Here is a 23,747-nt window from a genome sequence, read left to right as displayed (position 1 = left end):
TGCAGCACGCCAGGCTTCCCTGTCCATCACCAACTCTCCGAACTTGTTCAAACTCATGTCCATAGAGTCGGTGACACCATCCAACCATCTCCCCTCTGTCATCCCCTTCTCCTCCTGCCTTCAATCTTTCCCAGCATCAGGGTCTTTTCAAATGAGTCAGTACTTCGCATCAGATGGTGAAAGTATTGGAGCTTCAGTTTCAGCATCAGTCCTTCCAATGAATATTCAGGACTGATTTCCTTTAGGATGGACTGGTTGGATCTCCTTGCTGTCCAAGGGACTCTCAGTAGTCTTCTCCAACACCACAGTTCAAAAGCATCAATTCTTTGGTGCTCAGCTTTCTTTATAGTCCAACTCTCTCATCCATACATGACTACTGGAAAAACCATAGCTTTGACTATCAGACCTTTGTTGGCAAAGTAATGTCTCTGCTTTTTAATGTTAGCAAGTATTTAAACATCTTGCTGCTAAGTTGCTTCAGTCGTGACTGACTCTGTGTGACCCCATAGATGGCAGCCCACCAGGCTCCTCTGTCCATGGGATTTTCCAGGCAAGAGTACTAGAGTGGGGTGCCATTGCCTTCTCTGATTTAAATGTCTTAAGGGTACTCAAAAAACAGAACTTTAGTTTATAATTTCCAAACAAAGAGAGAAAAGTAGAGAAGTTTATTACTCCAATGAAAGAGAAGGCAAAACAGCAACCCCACACCCCTAAGGTGGCGGCAGAGAACACAACTAGGGATTGTGGAGATAAATCCAAAGACATCAACAGTAACAATAAATGCACTGCACTTTTTCACTAAAGAAGACACTGGAGGAAAAACATCAGACCTAGATGCGCTGCTCACAAGACAGCACAGCTACATGGGGGTGGGATGCGAAGGAGCCCAGGGACAGAACAAACACCAACCCCAGAAGCCGGACAGCAGTACTGAACTCAGACAGTTTTTGTGACTTAACAGGGAATCTCAAACAGAGATAAAGAGAGACTCCATATGTAATTTGAAATGTGGTGTTGGAGAAGACTCTTATGAGTCCCTTGGACTGTGGAGATCAAACCAGTCAATCCTAAAGGAAATCAGTCCTGAATATTCATTGAAAGGACTGATGCTGAAACTGAAGCTCCAATACTTTGGCCACCTGATGCAAAAAACGGACTCGTTGGAAAAGACCCTGATGCTGGGGAAGATTGAAGGCAGGAAGAAAAGGGGACGACAGAGGGTGAGATGGTTGGATGGCATCACCGACTTGACGGACATGAGTTTGAGCAAGCTCCGGGAGTAGGCGCCTGGCGTGCTGCAGTCCATGGGGTCGCAGAGTCAGTCATATGACTGAGCGACTGAATTGAACTGATATGTAATAATGGGGTATGACCAGGGGCTAAGCACCTACTGCTGAAACAAGTCAGAAGAGCAGCCTCCTGAAGGGACAGAAGTTGCTGCTGTTAAGGGGGCACAGGAGTACCAGGAACTCCAAAGGAATGGAGCCCCGTGGCCCACATTCTCAGGGTCACTGCAGAGACCAGTGGGGAAACAGTGGACACAGGATGTGCTTTCATCACTCGTGGGTTAAGAGAGTAAATCAAAGCAGCAGACTTCCCTGGTGGTCCAGTGATTAAAAATCGGCTCGATCCCTGGTTAAAGGAGGATTCCACGGGCTGTGGAGTAGCTAAGCCCGGGAGCCCCAACTACTGAGTCTGTGCTCTCAAGCCCGTGCATCGCAATGAGAGAAGCTGCCGCCACGAGAAGCCCACACACCACAACTAGAGAGTTGCCCTGGCTCGCCGAAACTAAAGAAACCCTGCACGCAGCAATGAAGACCCGGTGCAGCCAAAAACAAAGCCAATTTTAAAAAATTAAGGAAAAAAAATCAAAGCAGAAGTGACCCAGAGTTTGGAGCTGGGTGGGGAGGGAGGCGCCCGGGTGGGGAGGGAGGCGCCCAGTTAGGGGCTAGGAGAACAGCCAGGTGAAGACAGTGAGGGCAGGTCCAGTCAGCCACCAGGAAAAGAGACGCTAAAGAAACAGAAGAAACCAGGAGGAGGGTGAGCCAACAAAAAGGAGAGCCAACCAGATGCACCAGCAAGACTGGAGAGGGACTTCGTGCCAGTAGGTCTGAAACCTGGATTAAGTAAACAGCTTTATAGCAGATTCAGGTCATTAAATGGAAGTAACATATCTGAATAAACCCGTAACCCCTGAAGAGCCCAAATCCATCACCAAAGACAGCCCAGGCCGACCGGGGAGACCACTGGCCCTGGGGGTCTTGGGCCAGCCTCACCCTCCCTCAGAGCCCTAAGTGAGACCCCTGGCCAGTGCGTGGGGACCCCATCTCCAGGTGTCTGTGGCAGGTTTGGCATGGTGAAGGCAGCTCTCTCCCCCTATAACCTTACAAGAACCTAATTATAGGGGTGGCATCACTAGGCAGCCGAAACTGACTCCTGATTCACACTCTCCTGAGTGGACACCATGCCTTGTCCAACCTGCTGATACTTTTCCTGGACAAAAAAGAAGTAAGCACTAAAGAGCAACTAGCTCTTACCCCGCAGTCCCCTCAGCCAGAGTCAGCCAGCGGGATCAGGTGAAGAGCCGGCGACATGAGAACAGCAGGAGCCAGAGGTCCAGTGCCGCCCAAGAGAACTGGCCACCAGCCAGCGCCCAGCCGGGGAGGCCAGCCTGCTGCATAGGCAGTGGCTGTGCATGGCCAGGCCTCTCGCAGGAGGGTGCTGAGGTGGATGTGCCCGGGGCTGGCCTCGGGCAGTCTCGGGCTGCACACACAGGGTGGGGCAGGGGCCCTGGCCCCACATGCTCCCCATCTGGGCCTCGGCTCGGTCCTCGTTCCCGCTCAGCCTCCCCATGACCCTTGGGCCTCCCAAGGCACCTCTGCCTTTGGCTTGGGAGGGCAGGGGGGCCTGGGGCCAGGCAGCAGGGGCCAGTGGGTGTCTGGGAAGGACAGAGACATCCAGACAAAGACCGGAGTGGGCTTAGGGTGTTGCAGAGGAACAGTACAGGGGAAGGAAGGGGTCAAGGGTCAGGGGTGCAGTAGTGGGGCCATTCGTGGCCAACCTCTGGCAACTGAGCACTCTGGACCCTGAGGATGGTGGGATCCAGGCTGCAGCCACGACTTGGAACAAGTGGCCCCAGAGCCCCAGAAAAGCCCCCAGCCCGACCTGGTCTAGGTGGCCACTAGGGGCCAAGAGTCAGGCATTCCCTGCCCTCTGGTCACCTGAGCCACAGCCCTGGCCCTGAAGGCCTAGTGAGCCTCAGCCAGGGCCACAGGTGCTGGACACTCCACAGCCACCCACTCTTGCAGGAAACGCCCTCCCAGGGCCGCCATCCACCCTGCCCCGCAGTGTGCACACACGTGCGGACCACGCCCTCCCCATGCGAGGGCACGGACCACACAGACCCAGGCAGGACTGCCGGACAGGCACTGGCTTCTCTGCGAGGCCTTTAATGAGTTTCCAGGGAGACCAGCTTCCCCGAGACACCTGGACATACAGGGACCTGGGGGTTAGGGGTGCAGAGCATATTGAACTGTGGGATGTGGCTGCAGCCACAGTGCCATTGCAGGGTTTACGGTGGTTTCATTCTGGCTACGTGGGAGGCTGGCTCACTGGTTCCCGGCCTCGGGGGTGCCCTTCTCAGGCGGGTAAAGCTGCCGGACGAGGTCTCGCTTGTTGACCTTCCCCATCTGGTTCCGCGGAATCTCCTCCACCAGCAACAGCTCCGAGGGCACAGCGTACGGGGCCAGGACGCCTCTGCAGAGACAAGGGGCCTGAGTGCAGGGGCCGTGGGGATGGTTGGCACCTTTCTCCAGTGGGAGGTTACTGGAGGGGGGTGGTTGGCACCTCGCACACCCTTGGGTGTCCTGACCATGCATGCACACCGGCCAGCACCGCCCCACCCACACCAGAGCTGACACCCACAAAGTGGGAGGGGCCCAGTTGATGAGGTATCCTCCTGTGAACAGCCCCGGTCAGCTCTGAACCCCACGCCGAGGCTACAGGCACCACGGCTATCCTGAGCAGAGCTCCCTGCGCCCTGGCCGCACTCGGGCCCCTTTGTAAGAGACCAGCAGAAGCACAGGTGCTGCCTGGGGCAGGGGGGCAACAGAGGCAGGACGCATAGCCTGAACCCCAACCCATAGTCACCACAACGGGAACAGAAGTCGCAGGCATGGAGAGGAGCAGTCTAAAAGCCTGTGAGCTCGCCATTTCTGAGAACAGATCCATTCTCCTCTGGAGAGCATCAGCTCAGCAAGTGGTCTGGGAGGAACCGGTCAGGGCAAAGTGCTGCCTGAGTGGGAACCCCGCAGAGCTGAGCTGTTTGTTCAGAGCTTCCCTGAGGGGAAATCCCCACTGTTCAGCCCCTTGGGAGCACCGTCCCTGCTCAATACCTGATCCCGCAGAGCTCCATCTGGGCACAGGATTCCTGAACTAACCCCCCGCCCCTGCCCAGAGGGTGTAAGCCCCACATGGGTTTCTGTGACTGGACAGTGTGATGGGCAGGCCATGTCCAGACCCGGGAATGTGGCGCTGCTGCCCAGCCCCAAGCCACATGCACCCCTAGTGTCACAGTGCCTGAGCTGGGAGGGGATGGCTGCCAGCTTCCCCCAACTCCGCTAGGAGCACAGCAGTCTGGGGGAAGGGGCAGGATGGACCTTTACTGGGGGGCAGACAGACTGTGAGGCAAGAATCTTCAGGAATGAAAAAACAGCAGTGGAAGGGAAAACATTATTCTAAAATAACCTTTAAAAAAGACCCTTATATGGCAACAGACATGACATAGAAACAGCAGCTTCACTGAGCCAGTGTCAAGAAGGACTGGAGTGAGGCCCCTCCTCCATACTCCCCCACCAGGGGTGTAGACAAACCTGGAGCTGGTCCTGCCCTCTGAGAGGAGGACCTTTGCCCTCCCTCCACGGGGTGGGCAGTTGCGGGGTCACTATCCATGGCTGCCTCATGTGAGGACACAAAGCCCAGGGTCCCAGCTGCCCCAGGTCCACCCTGCGGGGAGCATCTCCCAGGACCCCAAGCTCTCGGCAGGCAGCAGACCCCGTGGAGGGATGCCGGGAGTCTGGGGCGACAAGGGGCAGCTTTAATGCCGGGAGACATGCTCTCAACACAGGATGGTGAGCTCTGCCTTTTAACAAAGCAACTGTTTAACCAAAGCAGCAAAGCCAACTAGAATCCTGCTCACGCCTTTGTAAAACTATAATGTTCCAGCTGTGATTCTGCAAATCCAGGGGAATCTAATGGCCCAGCTGTGCTGCCCGATAAACAAGGACTCCGACTGCTCCCAAGATCCCGCTGGGAGAGCCACAAGTATCTTCGGTGTCGAGGAGGCAGCAGAAGGGGCGGGTGGGGAGGGGAGAGGGAGGAGCCTCCTACATCTAAGATAAAGAACCTGGGGACAGAACTAACAGCTTCTTTCTGAGCTCAGCCGGCAGCGAGCACCCACAGGCCCCTGCGATGCCCTGAGCTCAGCGGTGCCCCCAGCCTGCTCAGCCTGCCCCAGCGTCCTCTGAGCTGGGCTCTGCGAATGGACCTTCCCTGACGAGGTCCCTCCTACACCCAGGAGAGGACACAGGCGCATATGGGTCTCCCGTCTGCCTCAGAACCTGCCTTGAAGCTCAGACCTGAGTCAGGGGTCAGGGTCCTACATCTGCTCCTGCCATCACAACTCAGTCTTCTTGGGTTCCTTCACGCCTCACATGTGTCTTTGTGGGGGAGGGAGCAGCTCCTTAAGGACTAGCTTCACACCTTATGTCTATGTATGTGGGGGCAGCTCCTGTAAGGACCACGGTGCCCCCTAGCCATCACTACACAGCTGTCTTGGGGTCCTTCACACCACAAGTGTCTGTGTGTATGGCAGGGCGCGAAGCAGCTGCCATAAGGACCACATAGCTCAGCCCTCACCTGGCCCACTCCTTGAGCTCCCGGTGGGACAGCGAGTGGCCCTCTTGAAGGGTCACCACTGCGGTAACCCGCTGGCCCCATGTCATGTCTGGAACTCCAATCACAGCCACGTCTGTGGAGGAAGCAGAGGGAGGGATCTCAGGACACAAGAGGACGAGCACCGAAGGCCGCGGGAAGGACCCAGAGAAGCCTGAGTGGCCAGAAACGGGGGCACAGGGCACCCTGGGGTGTCAGGACAGCCCAGGACACCACCACTCCTGACCACGGGGTCACGGCCTGCACTGGCCAGCCTGGACCTGAGACAGGGAGCGGGGAGGGGAGCAGAGGACCTGAAGGTGTGCCCCGACACACACAGGAAGCCACATGTGGACCGGTCCCAAGACGGCCCGGGAAGCCAAGGGCAGCTGCGCCAGCTGAAGGGCAGGGCCACAGGGCCACTCACCGGTGATGCTGGGGTGGGCCAACAGGTGCCGCTCCACCTCCAGGGCGCTGACCTTGTAGCCGCCGCTCTTGATGATATCCACAGAGGTGCGGCCACGGATCCAGTAGCTGCCGTCCTTGAACACTGCTGTGTCACCTGGGGAGAGGCCTGGGTCAGCTGGTTGGGTATGGCCCTGTGACTCGGGGTGTCTACATCTCTCTGGAACAAGCCAGCCAGTGCAATGTGGACAGCTGGGGACCTTGTGTGATGCCCACACAGACGCCTCTGTGGCCACATCCCACAAGGACCATCGTGAAATAGCCCACAGCTTCCCAGGACCACAGAGGCAGGAGATACAACCCACAGGGCCTCCCTGGGTTCCAGCCACAGAAGGGCCTGGCGTGGGCATCAGGGTAGACCCTTCCCGACAGGGCGTGGGCCACACGTGGTGTCACGTGGAGGATCTGGCAGGAGGAAGGGACCCCCCTGCCACGCTCAGTGTGGGTGCTTCCCACCCCAGCAAGGGTTTGGGACACATGCCCGCTGGGGCATCGTGGGCACAGGGGGAGCAGGGCTGAGGGTGAACGCGCTCACACAAGTGTGCATGCATGTGTGAGACTGGGCACGTGGGAATGCCTGCCTGTGCTCTGAGAGCCGCACTGATGCACCACCGTCTGCTCTCACACACTTCACGCGGGTGATTAGCTGGAATAAATCAATATTTCATGATACACTGCCGTCCAACGCAGGAGGCCCATCCATCAGCTCGCTCTCCCGGAGCCCAGCCGCGCGGGGCGCTCCAGCCTATTAAACAAGATGAATGGCTGTGCCCGGCTGGCCGCGGCGGGAGCTGGGCTCCTGAGTTGGGGGCCCTCCTGCCCAACATGAAGCAGGATGAAGGGGAGGCCCTGGGAGCCACCGCAGCCCCCGGATGGGTGATGGATGGCGGGGAAGGACACATGTGACAGGAGTGACAGGCAGGTTGCAGGGACAGGACACAGGGTGCCCCATCCCCCGAGGCCCACCAGGGCCCTGGCTATGCGGCTCTGGCTCTGGCCGTGTCCCCTCCACACTGGACAGCTTCTCCATCCCTGAGTATCAACCCCAGCCCAGGGTGGTCCCTCCTGCGGCTTCCAGACCTGGCTCCCACTGGCCTCTACCTGCCAGAGACCTGGGATGTGGGGGTCACTGCCCTGCCCTGGGCTCTGCGTCCCACACTTGGTCCTGCCAGGGACACCCCCAATGCCCACACCAAGGCTAAGGTGGCCTCAGGGCTCCTAGCCACAACACCTGCACCCTCCTTGCTCTGATATCAACTAAACCCAGGGCGAAAGCTCCCAACGGCCGCACCCACATCCTCCAGCAGACCCCCAGCCATGCCCCTCGCCCGGGGGCGCTCACACCTACCACCCACTGCCCACCTGTAGTATCTGCTTCTCCACCTGTCCGCCACTCCGCTCAGACATCACCACCGTGGCCTCACCAGCTGCCTGCCACCCCCTCGACCCTGCACACCAGTGGTCCACTCACTTACTGACCTCCTCCAGCCACATGAAGAGCAGTGAGACTAGGGTCTTTGAGCAAAGCCAGCCCCAAGATGGCAGGGCTGGTGAAGGACACAGGGATGCCAGACTGGGGGAGGTCCCAGGTCTGTGTGCTGAGTGAAGGAGGCCCTGCTACTCCCTGGGGTCACCGTCAGGCAGGAAGTAAGGATACAAGTCATGGAGGTCCTCGATTACCCAGTGGCCTCAAATTGGTCACAACACCCTCATAAGAGGGAAGAAGACAGAGATTTGAGACAGATGGACGCAGAACATGAGGATGGAGGCAGAAGGTGCCGGAGGGTCTGTGCCCCTCGGTGTGGCCCAGCAGGAGGCCAAGGAGAACAGAAGGAAAGTGGACACACGACACCTCCCTTGAGCAGGGCCTCAACACACAGCTCAGATCGCTCCCTCTTGGAATAAAGTCAACAGCAACTGGCTTTTTTAAGGCACCAAAGCTATGCAGAGGGGACGGGAGAGGGCATGCTGAGGAGAAGACAGGCAGCTGGGAGGCAGGGAGACAGACTCTGCGGGCCATTTACGGCCGGGCTGGCAGGTGCCCTGGGGGAGGCATGGAGGGCAGCTGAGAGCAGGGCGCAGGGGCACTGGCCCTCAGTGCACGGCCGCTGCCTGTGCTCTGGGGACAGAGTGGGTGGACGGCAGCACAGAGCCCAGCCCCAACCCTCCTCCTGCTCTCAGCCCCCGACCCCCGCTGGACATCGGAGAGAACTCAGCCATCAAGCGCACTAGTGAGACGAGGACAGTCAGAGCCCCGGAGACACGGGGCTTGTCGACCAAAGGGCTCCCAGGGCAAAGGGACTCGAGAGAGAGGAAAGGTCACGATGCACCAGGAGCAACACGGCTGCAGCCAGCAGCGCCCCCAGAAGCTCTGGCCCGGCCCGGCCCAGCCAGACGAGTATGCTGGTGGACACAGCTCTCTGGAGCGCACCTGCTGCTGCCCGCTTCAGAGGCTCCTGGGAACATGGTCCAAGTTGAGGAGGATGACACAGGGGTGCAGGGACAGACGTGATCCTGGAGGAAGGAGGAGGTGGGTGGGAGCTGTATGCTGGTGTGGCGGAGGGGGAGCACTGGGGGATCTCTTGTGGGGGCTGGACAGACCAGCACCCCAACTCAGGAAGCCCCGAACAGTGTGTCCATGAGTATCTGGCAGTCCCTAGGTGGCCTCCAGCTGCCAGCGTGGACAAAGCTGGGGTATGAGGGCTCCTCCCCAAATCTGACAGATGGCTGGAGTCTCCCAGCTGCCCGTATGGGACCTTGATGAAAACAAGGACCTTCTGCCCAGAGGCCTGGGCCGGCCTGGGCAGACACGGAGGCCAAAGGGCAGCACAGAGGCCCAGCAGGAGCGAGACCGGATGAGACCCACTGTCCGCACAGGAGCTGTGCCAGGTGAAGCAAAGTGGGGTGTGCCAGAAGAACACAGAGAAGCAGATCACGGCAACCACTGGGGAACAAAGGGTTTCATGCAAGACACAAAGTAAAGCCCACATAAAGGGACGCCGCCAGGCTGCACCACAGTCCGCCGCACAGGCTGTGCCCCATGGGGTGGCGGGGCCAGTAGGTCAGCAGCCTGCCCACACCGCACGTCCTGGGGGTCTGGAGGGCCCTGCCGGGGGGCGGGCATGTGCTAGTCATTCACGGTCAGCAGATGTGAAGGGTTCGACATCCTCCAGCTACACGTGCTGTCACACCCTAACAAGAAACCCCCTCTTTTCAATACGCTGCCTGATTCCTGACTGTTGTTGGTCACAATGGATGCACAGGTTATGGAAAAAATGTGTCAGAGCTCAGTGTGCAGTGGGTGAGCACTGGGCAGGTGAGCACAGGGCAGGAGAGCCTGGCACAGGGTGAGCGCCAGGCAGGGGGGCCTTTGTCTCAGACAACTGAGAGCATCTCACCTTCACGTGTGGCGGTGGAGCTCACCCAGGAAATTCTGCCGAGAGAAACAAAGGACTAGAGGGAATCATGTAGAGACAGCAGTTAGTGTCCTGCGCATGGTGCGCAAACCCGTCTATGACGGCCGCGCATGCCCGCGGACACGCGTGTGTGGCACATGCCAGCAGGGCTCCCTGAGGCCGGGGTCACTAGGGCTATGGATGCAGAAGGCTCGCGATCCTCTGCGGGTTGGACGCACCCAAGGGGTCCATGAACCCAGCAGCAAATGAGGGGTCTATAAACATCGGAGCCTACACCTCTATCTGTGAATGGATTCCCAGGAGCCCTCCTGACACACACCCCGCCCGTGGGAGCCAAGCACCCACCTTGCAGCACTGAGCGTCAGCTCCAGAAGAGTCTCTGCCAGTTTGGTGGATGGAGTCTGTCTCCATACTTGCCTTTCACCACTGGGAAGTGAAACAGTTTCTGCATTTTTATGGCCGATCGCACTTCCCCTCCACTTGCCTATGGCCTTATTTCCCTCCTGGGCTCTGGGCGCAGGGGGCCATGCTCTTGGCCTGGGTCAGCCCTCATGTCCTGGGCTCCCCAACCTCTCAGTGGACTCCACGCTCAGCCAAGTATGCGCAGGGCCACGGAATGGCTCCCTTCTGTTTTCTGCTGGTGAATCTTCTTCTTTTTTAGATAAATACCCTTTAAGGTTTTTCTCTGGTAATATCATTGTGTGCTCGTTAACAGAAGAAAAAGGGATCATCAATTCAGTGCCAAGGTACCCTGTTACATTCTGGTGGGCTTCCTACACACCCTTCCCCAGCTACCTGAGCTTCTCCTACAAATGTGTGGATTTATCATCAGGGATGTTCAATCTCCTATGTCACTAACAGCACACTGTGTGAGGAGACCTTTAAAGGGTAGAGACTTTGTCTCTTTTTTCATGTTTAACTTTGGCTGTGCTGGGTCTTGGCTAGTGGGCAGGCTTTTCTCTAGCTGTGGCGAGCGAGCGGACCTCTCACTGTGGTGGCCTCTCTTCCTGCAGAGCCTGGGCTCTAGGGCGGGCACACGGGCTCAGTGGTTGTGGTACATGGCTCAGTGCCTCCATGGCCCGTGGGATCCTCCCGAGTCAGGGATGGACCCGTGTCTCTGCTGGCAGGCAGATTCTTTACTCCCGGGCCACCAGAGAAGCCCCAGAAGACCTTCTCTAGAATAAGGCAGAGGTGACGTTTCTGTTTCCTTGTTCAGTGGCCAGTTGCTCTACTGAGTCCAGAGGGCAGGACGATCGCAGCACTGGCTCGGCTCAGTTCTGCGTTCCCACATGCGTGCTGCGTCCCCACATCTGTCCCGTGTCCTCGGCTCTGCCTCGGTCATCATCTGTTCCGGGCTGTCTGTGTCCTCATCTCTCTCTTTAGCTTCATCCTGTGTCCTTACATTCGTCTGTCCCACATCCTCGTTTTCGACAGTGGGGTCAGTGTAAAGCCCTGAGGAGGGAGTTCTAGCATCACCGTTTCCCAACCCGGGGCCAGCACTGAGCCCGTGCACACGCACGTGTGGAAGGTGGGACGCATTTAGGGTCATCATTGGGGGCGCTCCAGGAGGGAGGGCTCTGATTTCCTGCCTGAGCAGCAGCCAGGACCCCAGGGGCTGGCAGGGAGCTCCAGGCAATAGAAACTGGGCTCTGTGCAGGCTGGGGAGGGCGGCCTCTCTCCCCTCATCCTCTGAGAAGTCCTGGACGCAGCCCCCTGCAGCCTGGGCCAGAATGTGTGTGGCAGGAGGGCTGGTCGGGGAAAGGGTTAAGTTTAATTCATCCTGATTTCTACTTAATATCCCACTCGCTTGCCCCGCAGGAGCGGCAGCTGTGAGCTGATTGCCGCGCACATTATACAGCCTGTATCACTAATGGCCTGTGACAAAGGCACGCGGCTTCCAGGCCTCACCCCCGAGAGCCAATTAAACACACAGACTCCCTTCCTGTTTGCTGCGCATTACAATGAAATTAAACTGAATTTCAAAATCATTTTCTCCTAAAGACATCTCTTTACGATAATTAATGCATGCTATTCCTTTCAACTGAAATATTCATCACGACCAGGGACTGAGACGTGTTATGCTGACTGCCCCTCACTGCACGCTGCCGGCCCGGCGTGCACGAGCCCTGCTATTGGCAAAGTCCACAGGGCTTTGGTTCCCGTGCTTTTAAAGAAAAAGACTGCAGCTTTAGCTGAGTTTAAAAATAAAGGAAGATGGCCACAAAGAAGTCAGATTTCCAAGTCAGGATGCTCAGAGGGCTCCAGGAGGGACACACAAAAGCAGGATGAGCCTAAAGTTGTATTTCTTAAACCCTGCCTTTCAAGGGCAGCAGTAATCTTGTTGCCACCAGGCTGGCCTGTATGAATTCAACGTTTACAAAGGGAAGCTGGAATGCATGAACAGCTGTCCCGGCCCTGGGGCCCAACCACTGAGCCCTCTGCCGGCACCAGCCAGGGCCCCCGGAGCAGGCCTCTGCTCTGCTCCAGGGAACTCTCATCTGCCCCCTCTCCCTTGAGCCCCACCTGACAGGGCCCCAGCACCCCAGGACTGCTGGGGGGTATGCACATGGCCCTGCTCTGTCACCCGGTGACCTGAGGCCCATGATGGTGGCAGACTGGAGAGTGAATTCTACCCTGAGAACCCACGCTGCCTGAGCCCATGAAGACTCACGTGTGTGCCTCGGCCAGGAGTGGTTCCCAGGGGGTCACCAGGCCAAGGGCACACCCACCGCCTCTCCCACCCCTAGACGCACCAGTGTGCCCTCACGGCTGTGCATCACTCTCTCCTCAGCTCTGCTGCCCACAGAGGAGCTTCCAAGAGATGTGTTTCTAATTAGGAGGCTGTCTCACGATAACAGAGGAGCAGGCCTTTCTTTTGGGAAAATATTGCTTTAAGATTATTAAGATAATTGTGACATAATGCGTGCTCAGCATGCAAGTTTTAGAAATTCAGACAGGCAACAAGCAAAGGGCAAATGCCCGGAGCACCTCTCCTGGATGTCAGGAACTGCTGGGAGTGTCCTGTGCGAGCACACACCAGTAAATCCCATGCAGCTACAAACTCAAACACTCCCAGTATCTGCTGAATCGGCCTCACACTCAACGGGACCACTGGGACCAAGGAGACGGGCATGGAGGACGGCGGCAGGGGTGAGGCACCTCAGAGCAGTCTCTGGGTGCGTGGACATCGGGCAACCCCTGCCTGCCCTTGCACAGGGCCCCAGGCTCTGGCTACACACTGTGCAGGCAGGTGACAGGGAGCAGACTTCAGGGGACCAAACCAAACCGCAAGCAAACTCCTTCTGGGGGGGTGGGGAAGGGGTTACGAAGCAGGGGGAGTGGGGATGGGAAGGCAGGGAGGGTCTCTGATGTGGAGAGCAGCGGTCCCTCGGGAGGGGAATCCTGACCTTGAGGGACAGACAGATCACCACGTGCAGGGCGGCCGGGCAAGGGACAGGGCCAGAGTCTGGCTTCAGGGCTGGGGGAAGCTGGCCCGAGGCCCACAGTCTTAGGATCTTCTTTCCAGAGGCTGCGGGGGACTAGGGTACAGTGTCAGGGGTGCAGCTTTAAAGACAGGAGATGCAAAGTGCCCTCTTCCCCTCTCCAGGGAGGATTCTGGGGGTGTCCTGCTGCAGTGGTACTGACTTCCCTTCGTCCCCTCTGGACCCACCCGCCTACCTGTTTTGAACCAGCCATCTGAGGTGAAGGCGGCTTTCGTTTCCTCCGGCTTGTCCCAGTATTCTCGGAACACGGAGGGCCCCCTGACCAGGAGTTCACCCTCCTTCTCCTCGAACCCTGGGGTCACCTGTGGTAAGAGAGAAAGGTAGGTGTCAGAGTTCACCCCTTCAGGCTGGTCTCTACCCCAGCTCCTCCCGAGGCCCACACACTCTCCTGAGATTAGATGCTTTGATGGGAAGCACCAACTAGCTTTCATGCCCCCCTCAGAAACGCTGCCCGAGGCCTCTGTGCCCACCCTGTCCTAGAGCTCACAGCCCAGCATGATTGGCCTGTCTGTCCACTTCTGAGGGCCATGCTCCTGTGAAACTGTCTTCAGGGTGTCTCTTAGACCGACCTCAGACATGGGAGAAGTGGGCAGCTGCCCACATCTGCCATGGCTCCTAGGAAGAGCCTGGGGTTGGCAGCTGTGCAGGGCAGGAAGGGGGCCCACGGGGGTTACAGGGGGAGAAGCTGGGTGCCTGGGAGAGCCAGGTGGTCATAAGCAGGGACCCTAGAGTCTTCCTGCTGTGGGCAGGGTGAGGGTGGAAGGGGGCTGAGTGTTCTAAGACATGGAGTTGGGGTCTGTGATGCCGGAAAAGGACAGAGCAAAGGTGGAACCACGTTCAGTAAAGCCTCGCTGGCTTTGCGCTCATGGCTCAGCTGCCAACAATGTAACTATGACCCATGAGACCAAGTGCCCCAGGAAAACCCCGCTCAGCTCATCAGCTCCCACCTGGGATGAACTTTTCGGTGGGGAGAACATCCCCCTATTTTAAAGAAAAGACACCCTTGGAAATGTGCTGTAAAATAGTCTGAGTTGTCTGAGGCCTGGATGGAAAGCTGAATGCCCCTGGGACCGACACAGTGGGTGGACAGCGAGGGGACCCTCCCCACCGCCTGGCTCCCACGCAGGAGTGATGTCACCCAGGGGGACTGGGCTGCATGTTCCAGGCCAGCAGGGCTTCTGCCACCCCGTCTGCTCAGAGGAGGTGTTTGTTTTTTCAGTTACACCACAGACTTTATTTGAATTTCACCATTTTTCCCACTGCCATCTTTCATCTGCTGCACTGCTAACGTCAGCCTGACCATGGGGTGCCATGTCTGCAGGGCAGGTATGCACAGTAAAGCAGAGGCCGTGAAAATGAAACTGACATGGAAACTGACCTTAGAGATGGCAGGTTGCAGACTTAGACCAACTAAATAACAGTAACAGAAAAATACCGACCCCTCCATTGGACGTGAACAAGATCCAGAGTCTCATGACACAACACTCAGAGTGTCTAGGACACAATACAAAGTTAACTCAGCACGTGAAATGCCAAGAAAGTACCAACTCTTATGAGAAAAGGGCATCAGTATGGGACAGCACCAGATGGCAGAGGTGCTGGGTGCGCCTAAGACAGACGCTAAAGCACAAGTTATCAACATGCTCCAACAGGTAAGGGCAAACACTGCAAATACGTGGGAATACACAGTTTCAGCAGAGAAATAAAAGACACAGGGCAGAACCAAATGGAAATTTTAGAACTAAAACTACAACAACAGAAACAAGGAAAACTTACTGAATGGGCTCCCTGGTGGCTCAGATGGCAAAGAAGCTGCCTGCAGTGTCAGAGACCGGGGTTCAATCCCTGGGTTGGGAAGATCCCTTGGAGAAGGAAATGGCAACCCACTCTAGTATTCTTGCCTGGGAAATCCCACAGACAGAGAAGCCTGGTGGGCTACAGTCATGGGATCTCAAAGAGTTGGACACAACTAAGTGACTAATGGCGGCCGAGAGGAGCTACCACAGGCCTGAGGTCAGGGGAGGTGGCTGAGAGGAGCAACCCCACATCCAAGGAGAGGTGGGAGGGCTGAGAGGAGCTATTCCACGTCCAAGGTCAGGAGGAGCGGCCGTGAGGAGGTACCCTTCGTCCAAGGTAAGGAGCAGCAGCTGCGCTTTGCTGGAGCAGCCATGAAGAGATACCCACGTCCAAGGTAAGAGAAACCCAAGTAAGATGGTAGGTGTTGCGACAGGGCATCACAGGGCAGACACACTGAAACCACACTCACAGAAAACTAGCCAATCTGATCACACGGACCACAGCCTTGTCTAACTCAATGAAACTAAGCCATGCTGTATGGGGCCACCCAAGACAGGAGGGTCATGGTGGAGAGGTCTGACAGAATGTGGTCCACTGCAGAAGGGAATGGCAAACCACTTCAGTATTCTTGCCTTGAGAACCCATGAACAGTATGAAAAAGCAAAATGACAGGATACTGAAAGAGGAACTCCCCGGGTCGGTAGGTGCCCAATATGCTACTGGAGGTCAGTGGAGAAATAAATCCAGAAAGAATGAAGGGATGGAGCAAAAGCAAAAACAATACCCAGTTGTGGATGTGACTGGTGATAGAAGCAACGTCCGATGCTGTAAAGAGCAGCATTGCACAGGAACCTGGAATGTCAGGTCCATGAATCAAAGCAAATTGGAAGTGGTCAAACAGGAGATGGCAAGAGTGAACGTCGACATTCTAGAAATCAGCGAACTAAAATGGACTGGAATGGGTGAATTTAACTCAGATGACCATTATATCTACTACTGTGGGCAGGAATCCCATAGAAGAAATGGAGTAGCCATCATGGTCAACAAAAGAGTCCGAAATGCAGTACTTGGATGCAGTCTCAAAAACAACAGAATGATCTCTGTTCGTTTCCAAGGCAAACCATTCAATATCACGGTAATTAAACCTACGCCCCAACCAGTAATGTTGAAGAAGCTGAAGTTGAATGGTTCTATGAAGACCTACAAGACCTTTTAGAACTAACACACCAAAAGATGTCCTTTTCATTATAGGGGACTGGAATGCGAAAGTAGGAAGTAAAGAAACACCTGGAGTAACAGGCAAACTTGGTCTTGGAGTACGGAATGAAGCAGGACAAAGGCTAATAGAGTTTTGCCAAGAGAACGCACTGGTCATAACAAATACTCTCTTCCAACAACACAAGAGAAGACTCTACACATGGACATCACCAGATGGTCAACACTGAAATCAGATTGATTATATTCTTTGTAGCCAAAGATGGAGAAGCTCTATACAGTCAACAAAAACAAGACCAGGAGCTGACTGTGGCTCAGGTCATGAACTCCTTATTACCAAATTCAGACTCAAATTGAAGAAAGTGGGGAAAATCATTAGACCATTCAGGTATGACCTAAATCAAATCCTTTATGATTATACAGTGGAAGTGAGAAACAGATTTAAGGGACTAGATCAGATAGACAGAGTGCCTGATGAACTATGGACAGAGGTTCATGACACTGTACAGGATACAGGGATCAAGACCATCCTCATGGAAAAGAAATGCAAAAAAGCAAAATGGCTGTCTGAGGAGGCCTTACAAATAGCTGTGAAAAGAAGAGAAGCAAAAAGCAAAGGAGAAAAGGAAAGATATAAGCATCTGAATGCAGAGTTCTAAAGAATAGCAAGGAGAGATAAGAAAGCCTTCCTCAGTGATCAATGCACAGAAATAGAGCCAAACAACAGAATGGGAAAGACTAGAGATCTCTTCAAGAAAATTAGAGATACTAAGGGAACATTTCATGCAAAGGTGGGCTTGATAAAGGACAGAAATGGTATGGACCTAACAGAAGTAGAAGATATAAGAAGAGGTGGCAAGAATACACAGAACTGTATAAAAAAGAGCTTCACGACACAGATAATCATGATGGTGTGATCACTCACCTAGAGCTAGACATCCTGGAATGTGAAGTCAAGTGGGCCTTAGAAAGCATCACTACAAACAGAGCTAGTGGAGGTGATAGAATTCCAGTGGAGCTATTTCAAATCCTGAAAGATGATGCTGTGAAAGTGCTGCACTCAATATGCCAGCAAATTTGGAAAACTCAGCAGTGGCCACAGGACTGGAAAAGGTCTGTTTTCATTCCAATCCCAAAGAAAGGCAATGCCAAAGAATGCTCAAACTACCACACAATTGCACTCATCTCACACGCTAGCAAAGTAATGCTCAAAATTTTCCAAGCCAGGCTTCAGCACTACATCAACCATGAACTTTCAGATGTTCAAGCTGGTTTTAGAAAAGGCAGAGGAACCAGAGATCAAATTGCCAACATCCAATGGATCATAGAAAAAGCACAAGAGTTCCAGAAAAACATCTATTTCTGCTTTATTGACTATGCCAAAGCCTCTGACTATGTGGATCACAATAAACTGTAGAAAATTCTGAGAGAGATGGGAATATCAGACCACCTGACCTGCCCTTTGAGAAACCTATATGCAGGTCAGGAAGCAACAGTTAGAACTGGACATGGAACAACAGACTGGTTCCAAGTAGGAAAAGGAGTACATCAAGGCTGTATATTATCACCCTGCTTATTTAACTTATATGCAGAGTACATCATGAGAAACGCTGGGCTGGAAGAAGCACAAGCTGGAATCAAGATTGCCGGGAGAAATATCAATAACCTCAGATATGCAGATGACACCACCCTTATGGCAGAAAGTGAAGAGGAACTAAAAAGCCTCTTGATGAAAGTGAAAGAGGAGAGTGAAAAAGTTGGCTTAAAGCTCAACATTCAGGAAGCGAAGATCATGGCATCTGGTCCCATCACTTCATAGGAAATAGATGGGGAAACAGCAGAAACAGCATCAGACTTTGTTTTGGGGCTCCAAAATCACTGCAGATGGTGATTGTAGCCATGAAATTAAAAGATGCTTACTCCTTAGAAGGAAAGTTATGACCAACCTAGATAGTATATTGAAAAGCAGAGATATTACTTTGCCAACAAATGTCCATCTAGTCAAGGCTATGGTTTTTCCAGTGGTCATGTATGGATGTGAGAGCTGGACTGTGAAGAAAGCTGAGCACTGAAGAATTGATGCTTTTGAACTGTGGTGTTGGAGAAGACTCTTGAGACTCCCGTGGACTGCAAGGAGATCCAACCAGTCCATCCTAAAGGAGATCAGTCCTGGGTGTCCATTGGAAGGACTGATGCTAAAGCTGAAACTCCAGTACTTTGGCCACCTCATGTGAAGAGTTGACTCACTGGAAAAGACCCTGATGCTGGGAGGGATTGGGGGCAGGAAGAGGAGGGGATGACAGAGGATGAGATGGCTGGATGGATGGCATCACCGACTCGATGGACATGAGTTTGAGTGAACTCTGGGAGTTGGTGATGGACAGGGAGGCCTGGGTGCTGTGATTCATGGGGTCGCAAAGAGTTGGACACGACTGAGCGACTGAACTGAAGTGACTAACACTAACACTGAATGGGCTCAGTAGCAAAACTGAAAGAATCGTAGAACCTGAAGAAACAGCAATAGATATTACTGAACCTGAACAGGAGAAAAAACTACTGGAAAAAATAAACCAGTAATGAGAAGCCAAGACCAGTATCACAATAGCTAACAGTCATGATATCGGATTCCCAGAAGAGGAAAAGCTAGGGACACAAAGATATTTGATAAAATTTGGCTTAAAATCCCTTAAGTTTGGTGAAATATAGAAATGTATTCAAGAGGCTCAAGATTCAAGACTCAAGAAGCTCCATGAGCCCCAAATAAGCTCAAAGAAATACAAGCCAAGACATATCATAATCCAGTCACTGAAAACTAAAAAGAAAGACAAAACTCTTGACATCAGGGTATAACTTTGAGGCATTCAAACAACTAATTACTTCTCTGCAGAAACAGTGGAGACCAGAAAAAACAAAACAAAACAAAACAGAATAACATGTTTTAGGCATTGAAATAATTGACAACCCAGAATTCCAAATCCAGTGAAACTAACTTTCAAGAATGAAGATAAAGTAAAGACAGTCTTAGATGAAGAAAGAAATAAAAGAATCTTTCATCAGCAGATCTGACCTAAAAAAGTTACTACAAAATTCCTCAGTCAGAATGAACCTGGAAGATCAGAAGTAAAGGAAAAGCAACAGAATTGGTAAATATTTGGCTGAACAAAACTGACTCTTTTCCTTGTGAATTTTTGACCACTGAAAGCAAAAATTGTACCACTAAGGAAGCTTGCCATACACGGCACCATTATGTATGACAACGACAACCTAAAAGGGAGAAGGCACAGTGACCCAAGCGAATGACAAAGACCCTCTGCTCCATTCAACAGCGGTCAGCCTCCTAAACCTCTCCTAGGCCCATCAGTGTGAAAGTGAAAGCCGCTCAGTCGTGTCCGACTCTTTGCAACCCCATACAGTCCATGGAATTCTCCAGGCCAGAATACTGGAGTGGGTAGCCTTTCCCTTCTCCAGGGGATCTTCCCAATCCAGGGATCAAACCCAGGTCTCCTGCACTGCAGGTGGATTCTTTACTAGCTGAACCACAAGGGAAGCCCAAGAATACTGGAGTGGGTAGCCTCACCCTTTTCCAGTAGATCTTCCCAACCCAGGAATCAAATCGCAGTCTCCTGCATTGCAGGCAGATTCTTTACCAACTGAGCTAAAGTGTACTTCCTAAGAAAGCCAGTTTTAGCAAGAACTCAGCTAAGTCAGTTTAGTGAGACGCCCCTCCACTCGGATATCTGCTTACCCTCCTATCTGTCCAGTGCCTCATCCCCTGCCACCTCGCTGGTGATGGCTGACCACCCATCCAGCTGGCCTTCAGTACAAATCCTGTTAGGATCCTGTTTAGCCAGGATCCCCCTGACCCATGAGGTTTCATCTTGGTAAACTTCCATCCAGTGACCCCCACGGCTCCTTGGCTGTCACCCCCTCTTGCTGATGCTCTTTTCAGGGCTGAGCCCAGTCTCTCTGCCTTCTGCCTATCCCACGAGGGGTCCCTATGCCCATCATTTGGGTCCTTGTCAGCCTCAGCACTTCACACGAGCAATGATTACCTTTTCTTTGGCAGTAGTAGGAGTTCTGTGTCCTGCTGGAAGTGTCACAATGTTGAGTTTAAGTAGATCTCAAGCAGTGAACCATGTATTTTGTAGTCCTTAGACCAATTACTAAAAACTGTAAGATGTATGTTCAAAAACTCACCAGGCAAATTAAAATGGAAGACTAAAAAAATTGACCCCAAACAGGGCAGTTGCAGGAAAGCCAAGCAATGAGAAACTGAGGGCCAGAACAGTAAGCAAATAACAAATGAGAGGCTTAAATTCAAACATATCAACAGTCACATTAAATGTACATGGTGGTCTAAATATAACAATTAGAAGACAAACTTCAAATTAGATTAAAAGACATACATGATCCAACTATGTGCTATCTACACGGCTTCCCTGGTGGCTCAGAAGGTAAAGAGTCTGCCTGCAATGCAGGAGAATCTGGTTCAGTCCCTGGGTCGGGAAGATCTCCTGGAAGAGGGCATGGCAACCCACTCCAGTATTCTTGCCTAGAGAATTCCATGGACAAAGGAGCCTGGCGGGTTACAGTCTATGGGGTCGCAAAGAGTCAGACATGACTGAGCGACTAACACACACATGTGCCATCTATCGGAAACTCACTTCAAATACAGTTGCATGGCAGGTTAGGAGCAAAGGGATAGAACAATATATGCCATGCAAACACCAGTCAGAAGAAACCAAGCCATAGATCAGGAAGCGTCTATATTAATACAAACAAAATAAATTTAACAGCAGAATGTTACCAGCAGCTTCACAGTTGTTCAGTCACCAAGTTGTGTCCAACTCTTGCAACCCCATGGATTGTAGAAGGCCAGGCTCCTCTGTCCTCCACTATCTCCTGGAGTTTGCTCTAATTCATGTCCATTAAGTCAGTGATAATATCTAACCATCTCATCTTCTGCTGCCCCCTTCTCCTTTTGCCTTCAATCTTTCCCAGCATCAGGGTCTTTTCCAATAATTCGACTCTTTGCATCATGTGGCCAAAGCATTGGAGCTTTAGCTTTAGCATTAGTCCTTCCAGTGAATCCTCAGGATTGATTTCCCTTTGGATTGACTGGTTTGATCTTCTTACAGTCCAAGGGACTCTCAAGAGTCTTCTCCAGCACCACAATTTGAAAGCATCAATTCTTCAGTGCTCAGCCTTCTTTATGGCCCACCTCTCACATCCACACGTGACTGCTGGAAAAACCATAGCTTTGACTAAATGGACCTTTGTCAGCAAAGTGATGTCTCTGCTTTATAATACCCTGTCTAGGTTTGTCACAGCTTTCCTTCCAAGGAGCAAGCGTCTTTGAATTTCATGGCTGCAATCACCATCTGCAGTGATTTTGGAGCCCAAGGAAAGAAAATCTGTCACTGCTTCCACTTTTCCCCCTTATATTTGCCATGAAGTGATGGGATCAGATGCCACGACCTCAGTTTTTGAATGTTGAGTTTTAAGCCAGCCTTTATACTCCCCTCTTTCACCCTCATCAAGAGGCTCTTTAGTTCCTCTTCACCAGCACAGATATCAGAGAGACCTGAACACCATCATCAACCATTTTCATCTAAGGGACATTTACACGCCAACCAAATCAGCACAATACACACTGTTCAAGTGTACCAGAACAGTCACCAAGAAAGACCACATTCTGAGTCATAAAACACATCTCAACAAATTTATAAAAACTGAAATAATACCGAGTATGTTTTCTGACTGCTGCTGCGGGTGCCACTAAGTCGCTTCAGTCGTGTCCGACTCTGTGCGACCCCATAGACGGCAGCCGACCAGGCCCCTCCATCCCTGGGATTCTCCAGGCAAGAACACTGGAATGGGTTGCCACTTCCTTCTCCAATGCATGAAAGTGAAAAGTGAAAGTGAAGTCACTCAGTCGTGTCCGACTCTTCATGACTCCAGGGACTGTAGCCTACCAGGCTCCTCTGTCCATGGGATTTTCCAGGCAAGAGTACTGGAGTGGGTTGCCATTTCCTTCTCCATTTCTGACTGCAGGGGAATTAAATTAGAAATCAATAAAAGAAACAATTTTAAAACTTGGAAAATAAACAACATACTTCTAACTTATCCATCAGTCAAAGAAAAAGTTTTAAGGGAAATTAGAAAATATTTTGAATATAATGAAAATTAAAATACAATGTATCAAAATTTCAGAAGTAAGGCTTCCCTGGTGGCTCAGTGGTATTCAACTGCAATGCAGCAGTCATGGGTTCGATCCCTGGGTTGAGAAGATCTCTTGGAGAAGGAAACCTGACTTAGCAACTAGACCATCAAAGCTAAAGCAACGTTTAGAGGGAAGTTCATATCATTAAATGCATATATTAGAAAAAAAGGAGTCTCAAATCGATAACCTAAAGTTTTACCTTAAGAAAATAGAAAAAGAGAAAAGTAAGTCAAAAGCAAGCAGAAGAAACAATATAGATAAAAACTGAAACCAATTAAAATTGCAAAGAGAAAAGAAATAGAGAAAAATCAAGGAATCCTGAAGTGAATTTTTTTAAAAAAACATTTTAAAAATGGATAAAATTCTAGCAAGAATAACAAAGAAAAAAATTAATAGAAGAGACAAATTATCAATATGTGTTGTGAGAAGGATATCACTTTATACTAAGCAGACATTAAAAGGTCAATAAAGGAATACTGTGAAAAACTTTATGCATAAAGTATTCAATTTTTCAAAAACCACAATCTACCAAAACTCACCCCAAATGTAAGAGATGATCTGAGTCGTCTATAACTATTAGAGAAACTAAATTCATAGTTAAAACCTTCCAAAAATAAAAAATAGAAACCACTAGGCCTGACGGATAGGTAGAAATTCTATAAAATACATAACACCAATTACATGCAATCCTCCCTAGAAAATAAAAGAGGGAACACCTCCCAAATAATTTTATGATGCTAGCATTACCTTCATATACAACACAGAAAAAAGTACAAGAAAACTACAGACTAAAATCCCTCATGAATACAGATGCCAAAATCCTCAACAAATATCAGTAAAGCAAATCCAATACTATATAGAAAGAATGATATACCATAACTAAGTGGGGTGTGTCCTGGAAATGCAGGGCTGGTTCAATATTAGAAAAATCATGCAGGGACTTCTCTGGTAGTCCAGTGGTTAAGAATCCACTGTGCAATGCAAGGGACAAGGGTTTGATCCCTGGTTGGGGAACTAAGGTGCCACATGTGGGCTACAGTTCATGGGGCTGTAGCCAGAGAGCCCGCGCAGCACAGTGAGAGACTGTCGCATGAGGCAACCAAGATTCCGAGTGCCACAACTCAGACCCAATACAGCCAAACGAATAAGTAAATGTTAAAAAAAGAAAAATCATTCAGTGCAATCACCATGTGAGTT

At 52.1% G+C, this 23,747-nt stretch overlaps 1 protein-coding gene across 8 annotated transcripts in view; it reads right to left on the bottom strand.

Moving 5' to 3' along the window:
- Positions 1-3,415: 3,415 nt before the first annotated feature.
- The window catches only part of ACSF3 (acyl-CoA synthetase family member 3), a 43,888-nt gene continuing 23,556 nt past the window's right edge, over positions 3,416-23,747 (bottom strand). The window contains exons 7-13 of one of the 8 annotated variants that reach the window (XR_011249049.1): positions 13,491-13,617; positions 10,158-10,238; positions 9,795-9,849; positions 6,978-7,141; positions 6,359-6,493; positions 5,917-6,028; positions 3,416-3,756 (exon numbers count right to left, since the gene is read on the bottom strand). Coding sequence is in view for 1 of the 8 variants with exons in the window: in XM_069552685.1 (XP_069408786.1) it covers positions 3,609-3,756; positions 5,917-6,028; positions 6,359-6,493; positions 13,491-13,617 (522 nt within the window). In the remaining 7 variants the exon portion in view is untranslated. The remainder of the gene's footprint in view (positions 3,757-5,916; positions 6,029-6,358; positions 6,494-6,977; positions 7,142-9,794; positions 9,850-10,157; positions 10,239-13,490; positions 13,618-23,747) is intronic. The other 7 variants (XR_011249048.1, XR_011249047.1, XR_011249051.1 and 4 more) reach the window with 7 other exon arrangements.

This window comes from Ovis canadensis, chromosome 14 (genome assembly GCF_042477335.2).
Source record: "Ovis canadensis isolate MfBH-ARS-UI-01 breed Bighorn chromosome 14, ARS-UI_OviCan_v2, whole genome shotgun sequence".
Lineage (NCBI taxonomy): Eukaryota > Metazoa > Chordata > Mammalia > Artiodactyla > Bovidae > Ovis > Ovis canadensis.
Note: the sequence above shows the minus strand (reverse complement) of the source record. Positions and strands in the feature narration are given on the sequence as shown.